Genomic DNA, 24365 nt, shown 5'->3' with positions numbered 1-24365 from the left:
CTGAACAGCCAAAGTAAGGCTTCAAATGTTAATCCTGAAAAAATGTAAAAATTTACACCTTATGTGCAACACAAAAATTGGACTGGATATCCTAAATATTTTTCTGTCATCCATCCATTTTCTAATTGCTTCTTCTGATTCTGGGCTGCAGGGGAATCAGAGCCTAAACCAGCAAGTAACAGGTGCAAGGCAGGGTATACCCAGGATGGTGTTAATATAATATTAATAATAAAGTTGTATTTATAAGCTCTTTTTCACCACTTTGTCACTCTATTTATATAAGTATTTGTTCTCTGGGTATTGTATTATGATGTTTATCACAAATTGTAACTATGTCAATATTATGGCGACTTTTTGAATCATCTCCAGAAACAGATAACAATTTCCTCAGCCCTTGTTATGTTTCTATAAGAAATGTGGTTTTGTATTGACATGTAATCAACCCATTCTGATGTATATCTCCAACGCTCTTTGGTTTCAAAACTGCCCCCCCCCACCTCATTTATTTGCTTCTGATGTTTTTTGCTTGTGACTCCATGGCAGTGAGAGCCTCCAGCACTCTCCCTTCTCACTGACTCCAGAAAATCACATGACGCCTTTTAGCCACTTTGATCTCTAATACAAACAATACATAGAAATGTACATTAAAAAAAAACGTTACATAGAAATTTAAAAATGTGAATTTCATTTTTGAATTAAGTATTTTTTTCATGTTTCAACTTGGATTTACAGAATTTGTAAAAAAAGAATTCTTGAAGATTGCAGTTCTTACATTATGTATTGCAAGGGTGGCAATATATATTTTATGAATTTTTTCCTAAAATAGTTTAGGCTGTCATTACAAATATACAGACTCCACAAAAAATAATTGCCAATTCTAGTTTAAAAACACAAAAGTGAGAAAAATGGTCTTGAAGTTTTCTCCTGTAGAGGTGTAAAATTCTAAGGTGTAACAGAACCAGAAAAGAACCTTATTTGTTTGCTTTTATTCCCCGACAGCGGGTAGAATTCATTGAAACATTCTATTCAAAAAAGAAACAATACAGTGCTGTCTGTTTTGCTCCTTTGTATGCCATACAGAATTGCAGTATTTGTATTAATGTGTATTTTTTAAAAAAAGCATTTTGTTTCTCTTTTAGACGAACACTAGGCACAAGGTGCTAGTGATGGAGTACTGTCCCTGTGGAAGTCTCTACACGGTCCTAGAGGAATCCTCTAATGCCTACGGGCTTCCAGAGGATGAGTTTCTCATCGTACTGCAGGATGTGGGTGAGACAGTTTTTCTGTTTTCAGAGGAGGCTTGTTCTTGAGACCTGGACATCTAAGCTTTTCTCTCCTTTGGGTTTTCAGTTGAATAATAGTACTTCAGATGAATAACTCCCTGTTGAGGAAGGATGTTTCAGTGATAATTGAGGAAGAAATCGCATATCGGAATCACGTTGAGTGTTTCTCTCAGGATATTGATACTAAATCTTTTAAGATACTGCATATTCCTCTTAGCAATATGGAATATCAGGAAAGTTCCTGAATGTATCACCATTTTGGCTTTTCAGTATATCTTACTGAAATACTGGGTATCCAATAGTTACAAAATGTTCAGAAGACTCAAAGGCGTCAATAAATCGGGGTACTTTCATTAAAGCTACTCTTGTCTTAGGAACTCACTGGAATTTACTGATGATTTTGTGGCGTTAATGGATAAAAATGCTGACTTGTTTTGGAAATGTAATCTACCTTCATACAGTGTTATCTGTAATAAGTGGATATGTAATTCTGTATTGATGATCACTTTCTCGGATCGTTGTAACATGAAGGTTTTGTAGCAAACGAGCCTGGAGATATTCACCTTTGCCTCAACTCTTGGCCTTGTATGGGAGGTGATAAAGTCCTGAGCAAGATTGTATTTTTCTCTTAAACATGACTTGTATTACACTGCTTCCTTCATCTCTTTTTTCTTTCATCTGAAAGGTTGTCATTAAATCTAAGCTGTACTATTTTATTTTAATAAGAACAGGTTTGTAAATATGTGGTGGCTATTCTCTGCATGGCCTTGCAAATTTGAAGTTTCATCCAGCCAATTGAAGGCCAATCTTGAAGGTATCCAGAATGCAGGCCTTCCATGACCTGGCTAAGAAGCTGATACCCACAGCTCTTGGTCAAAAAATAACAGTTCCTGTTTCTCATCCTAAATTAATTGCTTTTCATTATTAGCTGTGACCCAAATCCTTCTTTTGGAATTGTCTTTACCCTTTTCAACATCAGCTAGGTGGATCGAATGTCCTCTCAATCCCCACTGCTCAAGACTGTAGAGATGTAGATCGTAATCTACATATTACAATATTACGATCCCCTGAGTTCAGGAATAATTCTTGGTGCTCTTCACTGAACGTTTTCTAAGGCTGTAATATCTTCTTGTGGTACGATGACTAAAACTGAACTAATATTCTATCTCGATACTCTAAATGAGGTCTTGGTGGTGAGTTGAAAACCATGAGCAGTTTCTCTTGATTGAAATTTCATACATTTTCCCACATAATCAAGCATGGTTGCCTCATTCTTTCTCTCCTTGTATAGTCTTGTTAAGGGCATAGGCGAATGCACATTCACACACAGATTCCTTTTCTTGCATAGTATCCTACAGCTCAGGACCACCTGTACAGTATGAACAATTTATCTCTCTACTTTCTTTGTGAAGCACTTACCAATGTTGAATTTCATTTGCCAAGTCTTTTTGTAATTGCCTTGCCACTTCTTTTTGCCACAGCCCCTATATCCGTGTGATCTGCAAATGTAAGAAGATAAACTATTCCACAATCTATGTACAGTAGTTGATATAGATCAGAAAGAGCAGCGGACCCACTACAAAAAAACCTCGCGGTACACCAGATGTAGTGTTTCCTGTCTGTTAGTCAGATCTCAATACATGCCCATGCCTTAAATAAAATGTAATGTTATTCATGAATGATTTTAGTCTGAGAATTAAGTTTTTATGAGAAGTAAATTTTTATTCATTATCAGAAGCCTTTTGTAATGTATCATGTCATATGCTTTAGCGTTATCAACTGTCCTTGTTTGTTGTTCAAATTAAACACAGTCTTACATTCACAATTCATGTTCACCATCTCTTCAGGAGGTTGTAGCAATTTATGACTGTTAAGCTGAAGTTGCCTGTGTAGATCCTCAGTTTTTATATGCTAAAATTACGTAATAGTGATGGAGCTCCTTTCTCCCTCTTTCACACCCTTCTGCGTCTCAGTTCAATCCCTTTCATTAAAGACCCCTGCCCCCTCACCTCCCTTAGACACTGCCACTGACGGGCGCTCCTACCCTGTCCTGTCCCTAGTTTCCTGTGTTTTGCTGTCTGTCCTTCCGGTGTCTCTCTGTCTGGGGCTATATATTTCCGGGTCACTCATTCCCCTTCACTCAGCATTGATGTTCGGATGTCCTGAGACCCGCCTAGCACCAGGTCGCCGCATAGGTCTTGCACTGCTGAGCCCAGGCTAACTCCCTGCTCCGCCGCTTTGCATAGGGTCTTTTTCCGCTCTCCTGCCATTCCACGGTTTGTCCCTTCCAACATCCGTGACAGCCGAGCTCCTTCCTTGTGTTTCCTTTTCCCTTAATACCTCTCTTCACTCACTCGTTAGAATGGCCGAGCGTTGAGTTGCTGCCTTTTGATTGTAGTTTCCCCTAGAGATGTAGGTTCGAAACAGGCTCCACTCTGTTGAACGCTTCTGGGGCGGAGCGGTGGCTCTGTGGCTAAGGATCTGTGCCTGTGACTGGAAGGTTGCTGGTTCAAATCCCACGGCCGGCAGAGGAATCCTACTCCGTTGGGCCCCTGAGCAAGGCCCTTAACCCCAACTGCTCCAGGGGTGCTGTACAATGGCTGACCTTGCGCTCTGACCCCAAGCTTCTCTCCCTGTCTGTGTGTCTGTGTCTCATGGAGAGCAAGCTGGGGTATGTGATAAAAGACAAATTCCTAATGCAAGAAATTGTATAGGGCTAATAAAGCAACATTATCACATTATTATTATTGTTTTCCTTCTGTTAGGTGTGCCTACATTACACCCTTAAAGCCATCACACTAGCATTTCACCACCATTAATTATATACTGTTTTTTCAAAGACCTGATTCCTAGTGCCACCTACTGGGTTAAGAAGAAATCACTAACCATATTATTTCAACCTTTTTTTTACCTTCAATTGGCCTGTTGTGAATCCCAGTTCCCTTGTTTAAATATTCCTCAAAACTAGTTTATGCTTCCTCAATACTAAACAATGCTACTCTTCTGGTTCAACCATTTCTGCTTGTGCAGGTCCTATTTGTTCCAGAAGGATCCTAACTACCCCATCCTTGCTGTGCCAGTATATTAGCCCTATGTTTAATGCCCATATTTCCCCTTAAAGCCTTAGGCTTACATGTGACACTGGTGGAATCTCTGACAAGACCACTCTAGATATCCTACTCCTACGTTTACAAGCTAAATCCTGATATTTATCTGCATATTTATGCAGAATCAGCAACCTACCTTTACCATGAAGTAGTTCAAGTAGGTAGCTCCATCAGCATGGGCAGGCTGCAAAGGAACAAGTAAAGGTTTATTCCATGCTGAAAAGAGAAGAAAAGAAACACAATGTTTCGGCTGTGGAGCCTTCTTGCACCCTTACCATGGTCATTTGTTCCTATTTCTCTAACAGATTCTGCCAATATTAAAATTATTTAGGATTTGGGGATTAAGTTCAGAATTGCTTAAGGTTTTTTGTCCCCTACTAGTCAACCATGTTCTTACCAGTACAAACACTGAAGTGTTTTTTAGAAGGCAGGAAGTGTTCATAAAACTGTTCATTGCACTTTGTTTTAATGGCTGATAGGTTTGCTGTGTGTCTGTTTTAGTTGCTGGAATGAATCACCTCAGGGAGTATGGCATAGTTCACCGTGATATCAAGCCAGGAAACATCATGCGTATGATTGGAGAAGATGGCCGCTCTGTGTACAAGCTGACTGATTTTGGAGCAGCTCGAGAACTTGAAGACGATGAGCAGTTTGTTTCCCTTTATGGGACAGAGGAGTATTTGGTAAGTTCAAGCTGGGAATTCATTTTTTGTCCTAAAATTTTGCACCCAGTATGTAATCTTGAAATTGGTTTCAGTATCTCCCATCTTTTAAATTTACCGTTTGTGGCCAAATTTATGGTGGCCTGTAGGGATGGATTCTGCAGAGAAGACTTGGCTGCGGCCTGCCTTCTTCCCATCCCTGAATGAGTGTTACGGCAACTCCTGGTTTTGCATTGTGGTTTCTCTAGCCAGCTCTTTAAGTTGCATAAAAAGTTCTTTGTGACGTGTAATGGCACATTTGTGCTGTGTCTGACAGCATCCCGACATGTATGAGCGGGCCGTCCTCAGGAAGGACCACCAAAAGAAGTATGGGGCCACCGTTGACCTCTGGAGCATTGGCGTGACATTCTACCACGCAGCCACTGGCAGTCTTCCATTCAGACCCTTCGAAGGACCACGCAGGAACAAAGAAGTCATGTAAGACCAGCAGCTCACATCCATTTACTCTGTAGCGTCTTGTAGGGCGATTTAAATTATTGTGGGTGACAAAGGTGGCACAGTTATTGGAAATTCTGCTTACGTGATTCTGTTTAGCGTTCAAGCAATTAAATTTGGAGCAGGTTTATTTTTTCTTTTATTGGAGGATGAACCTTAATAGCAGATAAGCTTTGCATTCTCTCCTTTCAAATTCCTTCATGATGATTAGATAATGTAATGGATGTACAAAACACTCCGAAGTCTTTGGCACAGACTGGTCTGTTTGGAAAAAATGACACTAATGAGGCAGAAAATAAAAGTAATTCTGAATTCTGAGGGTGGAATCAAATTGATTTCTATGTTTGTCAAGTTGAGTCATTTTTTTGCTTTATATGCAGCAAAGAATACCGAGTACGTGAGAAAACCGGATTTTCTTCTCCATAGGTACAAAATCATCACAGAGAAGCCACCTGGGGCGATATCTGGAGTGCAGAAGTTTGAAAATGGAAAAATTGAGTGGAGTTCAGAGATGCCAGTTTCGTGCAGTCTTTCCAAGTAAGTGTTTCTGTTACAGAAAATGTGGTACTGTAGATGCACTTAATTTTTTAAGCATATTACAGATCTTCAAGGCTCTGTTGTCAGAAGGGTTCAGTCTGAAGATAAGTCTTCAAAAATTGAACAGTTTTTTCTCTTCTCTGGTTCACTGTGAGGATTTTCCCTTTTGTCATCCATGTGTTCTGGTATCAACTAGTAACATAAATAACTTTGAATAAGAAATACATTTAAACTGTTTGATTTCTATTTATATTAAGTATTTAACACATCACATCATCAAACAAAACAAGACTTATATCAGGCTATCCATCATGTATTGCCAAATAAAAAGGTTACAGGTAAAAGTGGTATGATCTTGAATTGCAGGAGCCCACTCAAAAGTTATGTTGTACACGACCTTGGGCCTTAAAGATTTAAAGTCAACTGTGTGATGCAGTCATCCAGTGGACACTGAGATAGGCGGGGCTCAAGACAGACACATTTAAAGACAGTGGTGCGATTAAAACAGCATTCATTATATTAAAGGATAAAATATTGAAAAATAAAATGATAAACTAAAATTACACCTAGCTCACTTTGAGTTTTCAGGTCTCTGAATGTCCCTGTCTAATATTGGGGGTGGCCAGTCTTTCCCCGATATTGATTCTTCTCAAAAATAAACAATAACAGCATTCTTCCTAGTTCTAAAAAAAAAGAAAAAAGCTTCTCTTCTCCTTGCTATAAAACTGCTGTCAGGTTCCAAGGTTCACATCTTTTCTAATGAAAGACTTTTCTTTCAGCCTTTTCTTTTACTGTCAACACTCAGCCTGTCATCCTCCTTGCTTTATTTGGTGTTATACTGTATTTGCGTCATGTTTCTGCTTTAAAGAATAAAATAGTGAAGCTCTGGGCTTTATGGATGTTTCCATTTAGTAAAAGCCTGTTCTGCAGTTAGTCAGTTAATTCAAACTTAAATTGGAAAACACGTTTTTAGTCAATAAATTGTGTAATTTATTTTACCATATTTACTATCGTTGCATTTTTCAGGGGTTTGCAGAGTCTGTTGACACCAGTGCTTGCCAATATCCTGGAAGCTGACCAGGAGAAGTGCTGGGGTTTTGATCAGTTTTTTGCAGAAACCAGTGATATCTTGCACAGAACGGTGGTGTATGTCTTCAGCTTTCAGCAGGCAACACTCCACCACATCTACATACACCAGTACAACACGTGAGTTTCATTGGTCACGATTATCCTTATGTCTCCCAGTAGATAACCTCAAGGTTATGCTGTGGATGCCCTGCTCACCACACTTGTATCCCATTGAACATTTTTGGGATGAGCTGTGAACCTGTGAAATAGCATCTGCAACCTAGTACAGTGCATGTGTTGCAGATATACAGCTTGTATTTGTTCCAGGAGTGGCCACATGCTACTAGCCCATGATTTTTACAGTGGACGCCTTGTCCATCACAAATGTTAATTTGTTCAATTGGATTTCAGTTACCAGTTTGTGGGTTTTTTTCAGATCATGAATTAATGTTGCCTATAATCGACAGGAAGGTTTTTCAAGAAGGTTGCTTTTCATGTAATAACTTGAGTTGTGAATTATTTGCAATAATATATAGAATTTATTTTTATAGGGTTGAGGTCATGTCCTTTATTCATTAATTGTCTTAGACATTATATGGAGATATTATAGATTTCAATGTATCAATCAGTGGTTCTTAAATAGTTTAGCCATTGTGGAATTAGTCTCACTGTATAGCTTGTAGGTCCCATTGTATAGCTTTCTAAGGTAATCTAACTTGTATAGTGGAGGTATAGATCTTCTCTGAAATTTAGTTGAGTCAGTAATCGTGATCTGGCTTTTTTTAGGGCTACTCTGTTCCAAGAGCTACTATTTCGGAGAACCAATATTGCTCCGCCCAATCAAGAGCTGATGTATGAGGGTCGCCGACTGGTGCTGGACCCGAACAGACAGGCACAGGCCTTCCCTCGCACCTCCAAAGACAACCCCATCATTCTAGTGAGCCGGGATCTGGTTAGCATGATTGGGCTACTGTTTGAAGAACGTAAGTTTCTGAGTAATTTCCTACTCGGCAAAATACAGCCATATCCAACACATTGTTTTATTAAAGTCCATGAGTAGCCTTATTACAAATAGCAGTAATACTTGGAAGCATAAACACTGGAATCTCAGATCGTAGAATTCTAAAGCAGACTTTTACCGGTTGTAAAATCAACAGTGGATCCTCTACAAAGCCCTTCCCAGAGAAATCCCAACTGAAGGCAGCCAATTGAGCATCCTGGACACTGTTGGACATTACCATACAAGATTGTGCTTTTCCCACCATGTAATAGAATACAGGCGACTCTCATATGTGTTCATTCTAATTTAATCTTATGCCGGCCAGAGGAGGATAGGTTCCCCCTTCGAACCTGGGTTCCTCTCAAGGTTTCTTCCTACTTTAGTCTAAGGGAGTTTTTCCTTGCCACTTGTCGCCTTAGGCCTGCTCACTGGAGATTCAGGTCTGGAAATCTGTAAAGCTGCTTTGTGACAATGTCCATTGTAAAAAGCGCTATACAAATAAAACTGAATTGAATTGAGTAGACTAGGACAGAGTGTGTAAGAATAGGCACATGCTTACATGCAGGTAAGAAGATGTGAATTGTAAAGATAGTCTTAGGTTCTGAAGTCTTTCTGCAATATAAATCTTGGAGTCTCTATAAAAAATATGCAAATGGAAACACCAATGAAATCATGGCCATGATATGTGAAATGGGGAACTGTGGGTTTTGAGAGATCTTTGGTCCTCGCTGCTTTGATGTATTCTCCAAAAAGGTCTTCTTCCTCTTGAGTCTCTTCCTGTTACACCAATGTAAATGGCAGGGCACTTTCTATATGAGACACCATCAATGAGATCGGTTACTGCACGTGCTCTTTGAATGATTTTGAAATGGCCAGAGGAGCCATGTAGGTGCGTGCTACAGGACATATATGAAGGTGTTTTATCGACTTCTGCTAACAGTCGACACTGGCTTGGATGGTGGCTGTTGAGAAGATGGGTACATAGATTAGGTGGTCGGTATTATGAAATGACTGTTGGGTCTTTTCAAGTTAAGGAGTCTTCCTGTAAAATGGATGTTTTCTTTGATGACCCCAAGGGAGTTGGGGTATAAGGGAGGAGCGGTTCTGGAATGCCTTGTTGGGTTGATGTTTCAAGGATTTTGAGGGGTTGGCTGAAGATCCTGTCAATGCAGCAGCTTCCCCAGTCATTGAAAAACAGTGCATTATAAAGTATTGGTTTTGGAAGTCCATCTCAATAATGCAGAACCAGAAATTGTAAAAAGGAAGAACATTTTGTGTTTGGGATAGAACAGGCTGTGAAGAAAATAACCCTGTGAATGGTTATATCATGTGAATCAGTGTGTTTGGAATATAGATCGATTTTCAGTCCTATGTAGAGAGGTCTTTGTCCAGAATTGTAGGAGTGATTAACCTTGAATGTAGGAGATGTTTGGAAGTAGGCAAAGTAATGTAGAAATTTGCTGTACCTGGATGTTCAAAAATTTATTAAAACAAACCAAATCTTTGTAAATGGGCAATTACAACTATAGCATTGTTTGAATTGTTGCCAACAATTAAATGCCTATAAATCACTGTTCTTTTTCACTTAAAAGCAACAAAAAGCATTTTTAAGAACACTGTGCAGGAAACACGGCACGGATCATACAGAACATATAATAGATGCTATTTGATTTAACATTTCTGTATTAAAGTATCAAAGGAAAAACATCACTAAGTAGATATAAAGAAAAAACACAGTACTATGATTAGTTAATTTTTTAGCAGGCAACAATTCAAAATGTTAATGATCATTTAATTGATTAATACCTGAGTATCATCATTTTCTTTTTGATTTTATTTCAGCTTTCTTTTTGGAATGCTGTGTCTCTTGAAAGAAGGGGGTTTGTTTTTCTCACATGAATTTTTTCCATGTTTTTTTTGTGGTCTGAAGCAGGAAATATGGCTTCTGCTAGACACTTTGCTGAATTTCATTGCCATTAAGCTATAATCATGAATTCAAAATTATGTATAATTATGTATAAATGATGTATAATATAAAGGGATAGAAATCTGAAATCTTCTTTTTTTATCAGCTACTGCACCAAAGATACAGCCCCGCTATGACTTGGATTTGGATGCTAGCTATGCAAAGGTACTGATCATGATTTTTTTCCATGTTAATTTTTTATTTCTATTACCTAGTACAGGTAGTCTGAATGTTATAAAACTGTAACTGTTTAATTTGGGGTAGCATTTTAAGTTACTTTTTTTATGTGCTTATAATTAAAATCTGACTATTTTCAAGACAGTGGAAAACAATTGTGAATTCAGACATTTGCCATTTGTGTGCCATATTTGTCCTAGGTCTATTTGTCCTATTTGTATTTGTATTTTCGCACTAAAAGACATTTCTGTGAGATACAGACCAAAATTCTTTAAAGCCTGTTTATTTCATTTTCATTAAATATTCTTCAACATGATTTAATAAGCAGAAATTAATGTAGTGATTGATCTTTCAGGATTGGGTAGGCAACTCATCATTGGCTGTTAGTTAAGAATCTTTATTTTGTTAGAAGAGGGAAAGATTGTAGCCTGTACAACCCCTAATACAGTATGGGTAATGTGTACTGCAAAAGGGTGAAAAATAAAATGAAAAAAATGAAAGAAAACAGACGTAAGCTAGATGCACTCATTTTGTGACACTCTGTAACATAATGTCCAATATGCAGATACAGAATAAAGATGATACCTTTTTTTCCTTTGGAACTTTTTGCCTTGAAGGGCAAAATTTGATTACGCAGAAACAGAGGGGGTTTCCGAGCAGCATTTTCTACATGGCGCTGACGTTCACTATCAGTCTCATGTTATTTAGCAGGTGCAATTTTTGTGTAAAAGTGCAAAATTTACACACATACTATATTTCAGTATAAAAACTGAGTGTTGTGTGCTGGCCCAGTCCATTTTTAATATTTTGAACACAGTGTGGATTGTCAGATTTACTTGATGAATAGCATTTGAAGCAGGTTGTTCACTGGCACTTATTTATTCAGTAATTATTTCTTGATCCCTTGCAATAAGAGCATTAAAGCTCTGTTAAGTAATATCAGCAGCTTGGTATCCTTTCTCTGGTTTCAAAAGTTTTTAATTGAATATCATACGTTTGGTAGGTAAAGTGCAATATTCACATTTTGGGGGGCATTTTTTTTTTCTAACAGTTGTATTTTATGACCTGGGGAGAAAAAAACTTGCACCAGTTTTACTGAAGCTGGAATTTTTCTTTAATACCAAGTTCCAATCTACTGTACTTTATATAAAAGAGAAAATGAGTATACCCCCTTTCCATTTTAAATTCCTGGAAGAGTTCTTGACATTGGTACCATTTACAGGCCATTTATGTTTTAATAATAGATATCAATAGAGTTGTGTAGTCATCTCAATAAAAAATGTGTTTATTGCAAAAGACTGGAGCTTTGCAAACAAGGCTAACGGGGACATTCATTTCTGACACCTGCTTTTTCTTGCAGACTTTTGCAGGGGATATTGGTCACCTGTGGAAAATATCCAAATCCCTTCTGATGTATCAAGAGCTGGTGCGAAAAGGAGTCAGAGGCCTTATGTAAATATTGGCAGTGATGTTTGCTTTTATGTTCCAAACACTCATTCTTTTTATTCCAGTTTTTTCACAACTGTTTTGTTAAATGGCGGTGTTCTCCTCCATTGCAAAAGTATAAAGACCTTTCCTCCATATATTTTAAACTTCATATTTGATTCAAAATCCTTTTGCTCAAACTGAAAACTTCAAAATGTAAGAAATGATACAGTAAATGTCAACAAAAAACGAGAGAGAAAAGAACTGGCAGAAACTACTTTTTTAGTAATCCTCCAAAGACTTTATACACTGTCTGGGTGTAAATGTCACTCATTCTTCTTTGCAGATTTGCTGAAGTTCTATCAAATTGCTTTGGGTTCACTTATGGACAGCAGATTTCAATAGAGTCAGGGCTTTGAGCCATTCAAGAACACTCACTTTTTTCTTTTTAAACTGCTCCAATGTAGTTTTGGCCTTGTGTTTGGGATCATTGTCCTGCTGAAAGGTGCATTTTTGCCCCAGTTTTAAGTCTGAAGGTTTTCCTCTAGTGTTTGTACTATGCTCTTTTCATTTTTCCTTCTATCAATTAAGGACAAAGAGCAATTTGTCCTTACTGACAAGAAGCATCCGCATAACAATGATGGTGCCACCAACCATGCTTAACTTTAAGGATGGTATTGACTGGGAGATGTACTGTTTTAGCTCTGCATCAGACATAAGGCTTGGCATTTAGATCAAAATATTCCAGTTTGGTTTCATTTAACCAAGACACCTTTTGTCACATTTTTGTGGGAACGCTTAGGGTCTTGCAATCTCCATTTGTGATACAGTATGAGATGGGTTTTCCCCTCTGCCATACAGGTCAGCATTGTGAAGTGAGCTCTGTAGCTCATTCATACAGTAGTTATTGTTGGCTTCACAGTAGCATCTCTTGGCAGTTTTCTCCTCACTTGTCTGCATAGTTTGGAGGGGTGGCCTGATCTAGGCAGGGTCTGGTATAACAATACACCTTCGATTTCTTGATGATTGAGTAGACTGCCCTTACCGGGATATTCAGAGACTTACATATTGTTTTGCACTCTTCTCCTGACTTGTGCTTTTCAATAACCCAATTTGAAAGCTCCATAATCTTCATGATTGAGTCTGCATGAAATGCACTACTTAACCAAGGACCGTTGCAGAGAAAATTACTATTATTGCACTCTGACCAGGGCAACTCAACTGATTTTTGCCTTGTCAGTAAAATAAAGGTAATTGTGTTAATCAGATTAATTTAGGTTTGAGTATTTTTTTAGTCACAACTTTCTTATGTTTCTTTTACTGTATATTATCAATTTACTTATTTCTTTTTGTTTTTTTCTTTGAATGTGTGGGGTACGTTGTGTACATTACAAATACTTTTACAGTACTTCAAAGTGTCATGACTGCAAACTTTTAAAGCAACAAAACATTAAAATTATACAGTACTCTGAATGTTAGATGTTAGAAGACCATCCAGCTTTAGGATGGTACCATAATACAACAGCATTACCACCTTGTACCAATTCTTGATAGATTTGGAAGCGACACAAGGCTTTGTCTAGGATGGGAGAATTCTAAAGAAACCAGGCTACTGTTGTGAGCAGTAGTTGTGCACCAGTTATTGTCACATTTTTCCTTGGCCCAAAATTTATAAACCAATTCATTAGTTTAGGGACAAGGGTTTGTGGAAGTTTCTGTCTTTTAAGCATCGGATGTTGAACTGAGGTCCTGACTGCTTGGTCATTAAGATCAATGCCACTGTTTGGAAACTGACTTTGTCCTTGTGCAATCTGAGATATCAGATTTCCCCAAAATTCATTTGGTAAGGTATTTTTATATTCCCTCTTTGAGAAAGTGTTTAGGATCCTTTGGGATGGAAAGTGCTACGCAAATAAAAGCAGTTATTATTTTGATATTGATAGGAATTCATATGTAATACAGGTCCTCAGAAGTTTTTTTTTGCAAATCATCTTTTTCATTTTGCAGAGAACTGATGAAAGAAGATTACAACGAGACTGTACATAAGAAAACTGAGGTCATTCATATATGCAGCTACTGCAATCAGACATTAGAAAGAACGGAGCAGCTGTAAGTACATTATTAGGGCTGCTAGTTCAACTAACTTTAAGAGGAAGCACTGCTTCTTTGGTGCACTTTCTGTTAGGACCCCTTGGATACCACACCATAAATAGAGTGATGCAATTATTGCTCTACAAGTCTCCTCTTCAAAGAAAGAAAAAAACAAAACAGTCTCTCTACTGAGGGACCATGTGTTTGTATGTTTTTATGGTATTGTTTTGCATCTTTATATAGAACCATTGCACATTCAGCAAAAAAACAGCAAATGTAATTCTGTGCTTTATTGAATAAGGTTAATTAAGTGATAGTTTTGTGCTTCTTTCTCTATTTGTAGTGAGTTGGTCAGGTTACGTCAAGGTATTATCTTTAAGCGTGTCTAGTTTCTATTCGGAATTATAATTTCTGGTTAGGATTTTTGTGACGTTCCTAAAAAATATAAGCAACATTACAAATGAAGATTACAAACGAGAAAGCAATTTAGTCTATCTAGCTTGTTTGGTTGCTAGTCGCTCATTGATCCAAGGATCTATTCCAGCCCTTTCTTGAAGAAAGCAGTGGTATCACTTTCAGCAACGTAACTGAGCAGCTTGCTCTAGATACTGTACCTGCAGCCCTTTCTGTCAGATCAGTCTGGAGAAGGTTTACAAAACCATTTCTAAACTACAGGAGTGTGAATACATGTGGCTCTCAATTTCTAGAAATAAGTCAATTATAATTAATATACCTTTGTACTGTGCAATGCTATTATGATCACAAGACAACATTAGATTTTTTTAAGTGAGACGCATAATTCAGTCCATACATCACTCTGTTTTTTATGTTGTTTTTTGTTCTTATTTCATCAGGGTTATAAATAAATTCAGTGGGCACTGCAGTGTTTCTGAACACTATTAATATTTTGAAAGATATTAACAAAGCAGATAATAGTTCAAATGCTCGTTCATTGTGTTTTAATGCCTCACCATATACAGTACAATCTGACAATTAATTCTGATATGTACGCTTTTATTTAAGGTATTTCTTAAATAAAAGGTCTTTAAGCTGGGTCTTCATTCTTTTTTGTCAACAGGTGTGAGGCCCTGATCCAAACAAATATGTTATCATCAGAAATGAGTGAAATTTCAGAGATTAGAACAAAAATCATACGGGTTAGTATGTCGGTCTGAAAGTTCTGTTCGCTGTTTATCGTGTAATTGAAATACTGAGCCCAAAAGAAATGACAGTGAAAATTGACGTTTGGCACTCTAGTTGCAAATCTTTGATGGTCCTGTGTTTGGTTTACCAATTTTTCCATATGAAAACAGCAGAAGGTTTCAGCCAGCCAAGGTATTTACTTGTAAATGGATTCAGAGTCAGGAAATAACCTTTATTTTATATAGCACTTCCCATTGCACATTTAAAAGAACTGTGTAATAAAGCATATGAAAGATAAGCACACACAAATTAAAACAGTACACAGAATGAAAAGCCGGTGTATAAAAGTGAGCTTTTAGCTAGATGTGGTATGGGCTGGGAGTCATGGACCACAGAACAGAGAGCACAGCCCCTGTGTTCGGAGCCTCATATGGGCAACTGAAAGACAGCCAGAATCCAAAGATTGCAAATGATGTGTAAAAGAGAATAGGGGGTTGAATGTTTTCAGAGGTAGTAAGAAGTTTATTTTTATGTTGTTTTATTACATCTTGGTAAATTGCATGGAGAATTGGATTGAACTTGTCCAGTATTTTATAATATAACGTTTAGTCATATGGATTTTTTTTATGTAATCAGCAAACATATACGAAAGTGTTGTTAGACAGCAACTTCATGAAATGGCATTTTAAACAGTCATTCCTTCTGTAATGACGCTGAACTGAAAATATCTCATGTACTGCTTTAAATATGTGGAAGATTGCTGATTAAAATCGGACAGAATTTAAACATTTGGGAAAGTCAGTTAATTTCTAAGTAGTCTAAATTTCATCAACACACCCACTTCTCTCATCTGTACAACATTCATAGAATAAAGGGGTATGCTGGAATAAAACTGAGTGTAACACATTTTCTGTTTCTCTGCAGCTGTCAAGCTCTTTGGCATCAATGGAAAACACTCTGCAAGATATTAAGAACAAGTTCTTGCCTGGAGGTTTACTGACAGACACCTGGTCAGAGCAAGTTGGAACCCATCCTGAGGACAGAAAGTAAGATAGGCTTTATGAATAGTATTCCAACCTCAAAACACACAAAAACATTCAGCAACACTTAATTTAAATGTTGCTGCATAATGACTTCATAATGCCCTCATAACTGCTACTCAAGATGTTATGATCTTCATAGACTTTATAGAGCTATAGAGTAAACACATTTTAGACTTTATAGAGTAAACAAATTACATAATGTGTGCTTTAGATTTGTTTTAGCTTCATTTCTAGAGCTTGGTATGATCCAAGCTGAAACCTTTGCTAAAACGTATATCATGACTTCTTATGCACACATGCGCATGTTCCCATAAAGCATTATGAATGTTATTATAACATCTTGTGTTGTAGATATGAAGGCATTATACAGCAACATTCAAAGAAAGCGTTACCAAAAATTCTGATTACAACAATAAAATAAAAAAACATTTGAAAGCATTTTATCAATGTGTAACAGTATGATTTACTTTTACCCACACATTTTCAGTCTGCCTCTTGCATCTGCAAGAAGTCATGACTTCTTGAATCTGCAAATAACAGGAGTGGCATGTTTTATATTTATCTTATTTATTGTCTACATTCTCTTTTACTGTTTTTGATAAAAAATTCTGTAGAACCTTTTGTGAAATTGTATTTAAGGCACCTTTTTGGTCTGACACATTTTGATTTTTATCAATCTAAGAGCAAGCACTATTAAATGCTCTTTCTATATTCAAATTAGCGTTTACTTTTTTAGTTTTAGATTCATTTGTGAAGTCCCAACGGTGTCTGTTATGTTGTTAATAATCAAGTAACTTGCCATGTTTTCTCTGGGCATAGTGTTGAGAAAATTGAAGTGCTCCTGAATTATATCACTGCAATCTACCAGCAGTTTAAAAAGGACAAAGCTGAACGACGTAAGTGGGATGTATATTTAATCAGCCAACAATTTATCAAGGACAGAACTTAAACAGAACAATTTAGATATCTATTAATGTTTTATGTATTGGCTGACAAAAAATATCCATACACATTTGACTTAACCCTTGAACTCTGTTTTGAATGCTAATGAGGGCAATACAATCATTTTTTCCAGGGTTGTGAAAGTGTGTAAGGAAAGCTTAAGATTCTGCTTCTTTTTCCAGCAAATCTCAATTCCAGGATGTTCAATTTCTTTGTATAAGAACGGTGACAAATGAGAGGAGGCCATTTTTCAGTAGATATCCAAACCGACAGTACCTCATATAGCTATTTCTTGAAAGACAGTGTGGTATTATTGTCAACAACAACCCTTTGTGTAAAGAAGTGCCTCCTGTTCTTGGTTTTATGCAATTCCACATAGGACGTGTATCCTGGTTCAAATATTTCCCTATTGATCTACAGTATGTGCTTAGAATGACTAAATAATGAGGATAGTTATGTTGTGCTTACGGTATTGTCTGATGAACACAATGTGTGGTTTCATTTGGTACAGCTGAAGATCTAACAGTATCCTAAATAGTTTTCTGTTTGTTTTCCAGGCCTGCCTTACAATGAAGAACAGATACATAAATTTGACAAGTACGTTCCTCTAGTTTCACTCTGAATGTTAACACTTTCATGATTTAACAGAGAATCACTTAGGTAACTATAGCTCTGCTTCTGCTTTTTAGGCAGAAGCTTGTTTTACATGCAACAAAGGCAACCACCTTATTTAGCGAAGACTGTGCCATGAAGTATCGCATTTTCCTGTCCAAGGCTGAGGAATGGATGAGGTAAGTTCTCTGTAACATTTTCATATTTAATATTGCCAGAGAATTCGTAGCAATTTGTGACATCCCATTTTAAAACAAAAATCCTATACTGTGGATCCTAGACTGTGTTTGGTTTTGTGGAAAGGTTCCTACATCCTGTTATATCTCCAGCTTATGCAAAGTCCTGACTCAAGTGTACCCATTTAAATACGAATGTGTTAATCTGAATCTGGGAACTGATTAAAGATATTAGAGTTCTCTGTGAAATCGCTTGTGTGACTGGCAGGGGCTTGAGGTTTAAGGCATATGCCGGACAGAAGTAAGAAATGAAGGTAGCCTGCCCTGTGCATGAGGAAAGAGGTGTTACATTTTTTGTGTATATTTGCATATTCCTTTTTATAGGAATGCACAATCCTGCTTCATGTAAGGTCTGTGCCTTCTGCTTATGAACAATTGAAAACTGTTTCACAAGAAATAAGGAAATATGTGCAGTGTCACTTTAAAAGTCAGGTGTTCAGCTTGAATATGAACAACAATGTTCAAGTTCAGGGGTGCACTGAGTAATGTTTTAACAAGCTGTTAATGGTTAATCAGTTTTTAATTTGATGCTTTGTTGCAGGAAAGTTCATCAAGTCAGGAAGCAGCTCCTTAATCTGACTAACCAGTTCATTAACATTGAGCAGGAGGTGTCTGTTTTCCTGGAGCGGGTTTACCAGGTAAGTTAAATGGAGATGGAAAGATCTATTTAAAACAGTGTCCAAATCTAAAGACACGTGTGTTTTCTCTTTCAAGAGAGAGTGTTTTTCGGTCTTCTTGTGAAGTTGCAGCATGGCTAGGTAAATATTCTCAAAGACCTTGAATGTGAAGAGGATGGTCAACTCCAGTCTCTTCCACACTCTCTGGAGGTTTTCTTATTGCCTTTGTAATGAGTACGCAATTAATGTCAAGCTTAAGGATATCATTATAAATGAACAGTAAGGAGCATATTTTTCTACAAAATGCGTTATTTATGTCTCAAAATATCATTCTTTTTAAATAGCATGTTTAAAAACAACCTTTCCAAAGCACTTCACCAAACTAGTTAATCTTAGATTGGGATTTCGGGGTTTAGGAAACATTGAAATGTGAAGAATCCAGTAACCATAGAGTATTTTGCTTGTATGTGTTTTTCAGACCACATACAGTAGGTTTCTTACATTTATGCCATGCTGGGATGCTAAGATATGCATACCCTAGGGCATCACAAACCCTCTAGACTTTACATTCATTGATGGTAAGTTTCAGTGAAATGCATAGACCTAACAACCGCCTACATGACAATGGTCAGCACCCACTGTATTTGGTAACTGTGAAGAAAATACTGATAGTTTATTCAATTATAGTTAAGAAAATACTTTGCTTACCAGCAAAATTATTGCTTCTGTGAATATTGTTTTTGCTTGTACAGCTACAGGACGTTTTGCCTCAGAAGATCCTGCCAGTGACTTCTAGTGGAATAAAGCCTCAGGTCTATCTCAGTCAGAACACCTTGGTGGAGATGACACTGGGGTAAGTATCACTATTGGGTGCAAGTAGCATGTAAGATTTAAAATACTAGTCCACCCACCTATTGTGTCTTTAGCATCTTAAATGGATATGATTATTACTTGCTTTGGATTATGTTGTCACATTTATAAATGCAAATTTGAGTTATATTCGTCCTAGTAAAATGTAAGTCTGGAATGTCTACCATTAGTCAATGTGGTAAGTGAACCATATACAAGATTGGTTATGTAGGATGTAATCTGTAAGAAATAAAATTGTTACCATTGTAGTTGCTTAATATAATCACTATGCATTTATTCCATAAATGAGGTTCCTAATGTAGTGTAGATGTGATAATGCATAATGTATTTATATTCCCCAATTTACATGAATAGACTAGAAAACTCTCATCAAAGCTTATGATGATGTCCCAGAAGAAATATCTTACTTTATAAGAGTTCCCAAATTAAAAAAAACTTTCCTTCTTTGCCATTCTTTGTCATTGATAAAAAATATTTTATGTATTCTGTGTATCTGCTCAATTAATGAGAAACATATATCATGTACCACCTACAGATTTAGTTTTTTTCTCAAAATCTGAAATTAATCTATTATTGAAACCTGTATCTTTAATGTGCCCCTAATGTGGATCTCCATTTTTTTAAATCAACTTTACTTTGCCCCTATTATTCATGCCATCACAGGAACGGTGAGAACTGTGCACAATTTGCTCTGGAATGTGCACTGTCAGGACCCCCTCCACAATGATAATCCCACAGTGCCCTCAGAAGTCATTACTAACTAGAAAAAATAGAACAGGCCTCGCTGCCAACACGATTGCAGGCGCACAGCAAGTCATAGAGTTCACTCAGAGTCATAGTGTTACCTTCTATCTGGCAAATTGTGCCCAATCACAGGCTTGCATGTTGACTCTAACGAACAGAATTGGAGGGCTGCAACTGGGCTCAAAAAAGCCAATATTGTATGCTAATGCCTGGGGTCAGAGCGCAGGGTCTGCCATTGTACGGCGCCCCTGGAGCAGTTGGGGTTAAGGGCCTTGCTCAGGGGCCCAACGAAGTAGGATTCCTCTGCCGGCTGCGGGATTTGAACCGGCAGCCTTCCAGCCACAGGCGCAGATCCTTAGCCACAGAGCCACCGCTCCGCCCCGATAACTGACAAGCATTTTTTTCCCTTTTCTTTTTTGTTTTGTATTTATCCCTCATTTGCAAACAAACTTACTTTTAGTCCATTTTGAGTCCAAATTGAAAGTTGTGAGACTAAAATGTGACTATATCCCTTAGCCATTTTAGTGAACTTGACTAAGACTATTAAAAAAAAATTATAACTAAATTAACACTGTTTATTTCCCTGCTTAGAGGTGTGACTCAACACACTCCCTTAATGCTGGTAATTAGCACTGTTGTTGTACTAACTGCATGTTGAAAGGATGACTCTTTGTATTTGCAGAATGAAGAAACTCAAAGAAGAAATGGAAGGGGTTGTAAAAGAACTGGCAGAAAATAATCATTTTCTCGAGAGGTAACAATCTGATTTCACACTTTTTTCATGTGCTGTATAGTACATACTGTTAAAATAAGAACTTGTAACTGAAAGTTACAAACTTGTTGTCATGCCCCATGAATAACTAGTTGAAAGACTGCATTTTAATTTAAATTTGTAACTATCTTATTAATATTTATTTCTAGATTTGGTACTTTGACAATGGATGGTGGACTGAGAAATGTCGACCGGATATAACTTTGGACAGGTCGATTGTACTGCAAAGAAATGTCATACAAGACTTCTTGGTTCCTGTTATGAAGACATCTCCAATTTATATATTGTATATAGTACTGTAAATATATATAGAAAAGAACTTTAAAATACATTTATACTTTATCTTCTTTCCATTGTCTCATTGGTCTTTGCTTCCCACAGTACAAGGTTGTTGCTCAGTTTTATTCATTCAGTTAAATTGTTAAAATGTTTCAAGGCCCTCAGAAAGGTAAATTAGCTCCAACCTCAGTTAAAATGTTCATTAAAAACTGTTACTCACGGAAACCTTTAAATATGTTCTGTTTTATTCATTTTTTTTACAATTGATTTTAATTTTCTTGTTCTGGTTGTCATAGTATATTTCAGTTATGTTACTAGAGTCAGTGTCATTCTTTATACCTTGTTTGTCATTAACATTTCTTACAAATGCACAAGTTCTACGATAATATAAATCCTTTCTGACACATGCATGTGTGTACTCAGCATAAAATGTGATACGTTTATTGCGTGATGAAGGTATCTGTTGGATCAGAAATGGTGATCTCTTTTGATATGAAAGTGTTTTGGAATGTGTTGTGACACTTATTCACTGGTCATGTTCTAAGACGATGAGAAAGGTTAGAAATGAGAGGAGGCCATTTGGCTGGCCTTGCCCATTTGACAGCTAAGAAGCTAATTGTTCCAAGGATCTCATCCTGTTGGTTTTTTAAGAAGCCAAGGTAATGACTTCAAAAACATGGCTGGGTTGCCGTTCCTTAGTTCCATGAATAAGTGCCTCCCATTATTGGCATTCTTGGCGTCACTGCGTTGACTTCATCAATGCCTTTGAGGGTTTCTTCATTTAAATTTCATTTTCTTCTCTAGGCCCTCTTGGAGATATAGGCAATGTAGTCTGGTATTAAATTTATTCCAGAAAAAGGACATTTAAGAGAAAACCAGTATGTTTAAAAAAGAAGATTTGTGACACTGATTGCTTTTATTTTGAAAACCTTAAGTTCTACAGTACCTTTTCTATATGAGGAGATGTTACTCTTTAGCTGACACCAAGCCTTGATGACTATTATACGGTCATTAATGGTTACTGTAGAGAATGTTTGTCTTTTTCGTTCGGTGTATTCTGTCACCATTTCTCAAGCTCACATAGAAGCAGAATCTTAAAGTTCTGTTATAACATGCACATGTTCTTAAAGTATTGACCACTTTTCATTGAGTTCTGTTCTGACCACCCAAACTCACATAATTTGTGTTTAATTGGACAAAAGCTTTTGATAAAAACTGAGAACTGAACAATACTGTGGTCCTTGATTGCCATACTCCCCAAAGTATTTCTACAAAGCTTTCTACAAAAAAAGCAAGTGTGAAATTCCAGGAGTGACACTTCTCCTAAAACATAACTCTTCAATAACTGAACATCTTAGTAACTTATACAGTATACTTACAAAGTAATTCAAAAGGTTTTAGTAATAACAAACCCCCTCTGGATGTAAATAGATTAGACAGGATTACAGTTGCATTCAAAATCACTGTTATTTTACGTTTTCTGAATGTGTTGACCAGTTTGCAATGTTTGTATGTTTTTTCCTCAATAAAGTCTTAAAGACATATTGTAGATAAATCTTCTGGATTTAAACTAGGAGCTCCTACTGGACTGCAGCTTAAAGACATTTTACTTTGTCTCTTAAGTCATTTTGTCAAAATTTGGTTCTGTCTCACTATATAGTTTTTAGAGTCTCATATGGTAAGTTTTGAATATAATATTTCATATATTTTGGGCCTGGTTACTCCAAATGAGTCCTAGTGCCTGAAATATGGTGTAAATAAAAAAACATTGGTTAGACGTGAACAAAGTCCATTAACAGGTACTGTACATGGTGAAGAAGGACCAATGCACAATCTTTTGTCTTAACTTCTTGAGATTGGTGTCACAGCACTATATTACAAACAGAGAAGACTTAGTCAGATGTGAAGTCCTTTAATTTGGAATATCACTCGAATGGCATTCCAGCGTTCATCTGATAGCTTTTAGTAGCTGACATATCAGGAGCAGTAGTACACCAGCTGTGATATTAAAAAGAAATGAGTGTGGGTAGCTGGTCAGGCACAGTTTGTGTGCAGTTTCTTTTTTTCAGGACATCCAAAGATTTAACTTCCTCTTAAAAAACGATTTATATCATTTTGATGGGATGAATCAAATTTGAGTGGAAAGTGCTTACATTTCTTTTGTCAACCATTAATCTTATGGGATTTTTATGCTAGTTATATTTACAGTTCTTTCACCTGTATTTAGGAGATTTAGTTTGGGTTTGATGTACCTCAAAAGGATAAGTAAAGTGATTACTGTGAACTCTGTAGTTCAAGACTACTGTGTGTATTGAAATCCATACGATCCTTTTTGTTGGGTTGTGATCAGAAGTGTTTTTGAGCCAAAGCACAGTATGGGTTCCCTTCAATATGTTCAGTTAACTTCACCTTTTCCACAGTTTTGCTAAACTGTAGGACCAATCACAAGTGTTTTATGGTTAGTATGTGCTCTCAATCATATCAGAAGATATCTGATATTATATGGTTTGATACTTGAATGCGCCATCCTTAAAAAATAACGTAATTAAACTTGATCTTTATTTGAACATGTATGTATGATCAATTTTTGCTCTATTGTGGAATGTGCAATAGGTGATGACAAATGATGTATATTGAATTGTCTACATGAAAGATATTAAACAGTTAATTGTATTTTGTATTTTTCTGTTAATTGTGTGTGTTTGGGGCATGTGTTACTATCAATGTAGGGACTACATTTGTGAAAATGAAAATCATGTTTTGGGGACATCTCCACAATGCCACTTACTTTATTTTCATAAATCAAAATCAATTCTTCTTTTATATCTAGAAGTGATAAAGCTGTCTACTTGGAGTCTGCTTGTATTTTGTGGCATTTCATTTGGTGGAGTAGCAAATAGTAATAATGGAATAAGAATACGTGGGTTGTTACAAGTTACAATTCTATCTAGTGCAAGGTTTAGTCTGAAGGTAAAAAGTTGTTTAAAATATACTAGCAAAGCAGAAGAAGCATCTCTTTAATTACAATATATATGCAGAATTTGGATATTGATTGTTTTGGAGTCATTTTGATTTAAGGGGAACTGCAGTCCCAATTTCTTGGACCGATTATTAAATCTCTGCAACAAAATTAATTCATTGGTGTTATAAAAAATAAATACAAAATTAGAATTAAGCACAAAATTGTGAACTTTGTTCAAAGTGCTGTAAGTCGCCATCTCACAAACTCTCATTCGAGTTCCCACAAATTGCGATCTGAGGCTGCCCTTCCTGCTCACTAGTTGCTCTAATGACTA

The 24365-nt window shown here is 36.8% G+C and overlaps 1 protein-coding gene across 1 annotated transcript in view; it reads left to right on the top strand.

Annotated features, from left to right (window-relative positions):
• The window catches only part of tbk1 (TANK-binding kinase 1), a 28412-nt gene extending 4670 nt beyond the window's left edge, over window positions 1-23742 (top strand). Inside the window, exons 4-21 of the mRNA XM_088644760.1 lie at window positions 1140-1269; window positions 4892-5073; window positions 5369-5529; window positions 5974-6084; window positions 7111-7290; window positions 7939-8135; window positions 10225-10283; window positions 11656-11747; window positions 13728-13829; window positions 14890-14968; window positions 15879-16000; window positions 16817-16893; window positions 17497-17536; window positions 17629-17730; window positions 18329-18425; window positions 19157-19257; window positions 20701-20772; window positions 20940-23742. Coding sequence (XP_088500886.1) covers window positions 1140-1269; window positions 4892-5073; window positions 5369-5529; window positions 5974-6084; window positions 7111-7290; window positions 7939-8135; window positions 10225-10283; window positions 11656-11747; window positions 13728-13829; window positions 14890-14968; window positions 15879-16000; window positions 16817-16893; window positions 17497-17536; window positions 17629-17730; window positions 18329-18425; window positions 19157-19257; window positions 20701-20772; window positions 20940-20991 — 1956 coding nt within the window. The 3' untranslated portion in view covers window positions 20992-23742. The remainder of the gene's footprint in view (window positions 1-1139; window positions 1270-4891; window positions 5074-5368; window positions 5530-5973; window positions 6085-7110; window positions 7291-7938; window positions 8136-10224; window positions 10284-11655; window positions 11748-13727; window positions 13830-14889; window positions 14969-15878; window positions 16001-16816; window positions 16894-17496; window positions 17537-17628; window positions 17731-18328; window positions 18426-19156; window positions 19258-20700; window positions 20773-20939) is intronic.
• The last annotated feature ends 623 nt before the right edge of the window (window positions 23743-24365 follow it).

This window comes from Lepisosteus platostomus, chromosome 9 (assembly GCF_059453375.1).
Source record: "Lepisosteus platostomus isolate fLepPlt1 chromosome 9, fLepPlt1.hap1, whole genome shotgun sequence".
Taxonomy (NCBI): Eukaryota; Metazoa; Chordata; class Actinopteri; order Semionotiformes; family Lepisosteidae; genus Lepisosteus; species Lepisosteus platostomus.
This window is presented reverse-complemented; position numbering and strand designations above follow the sequence as displayed.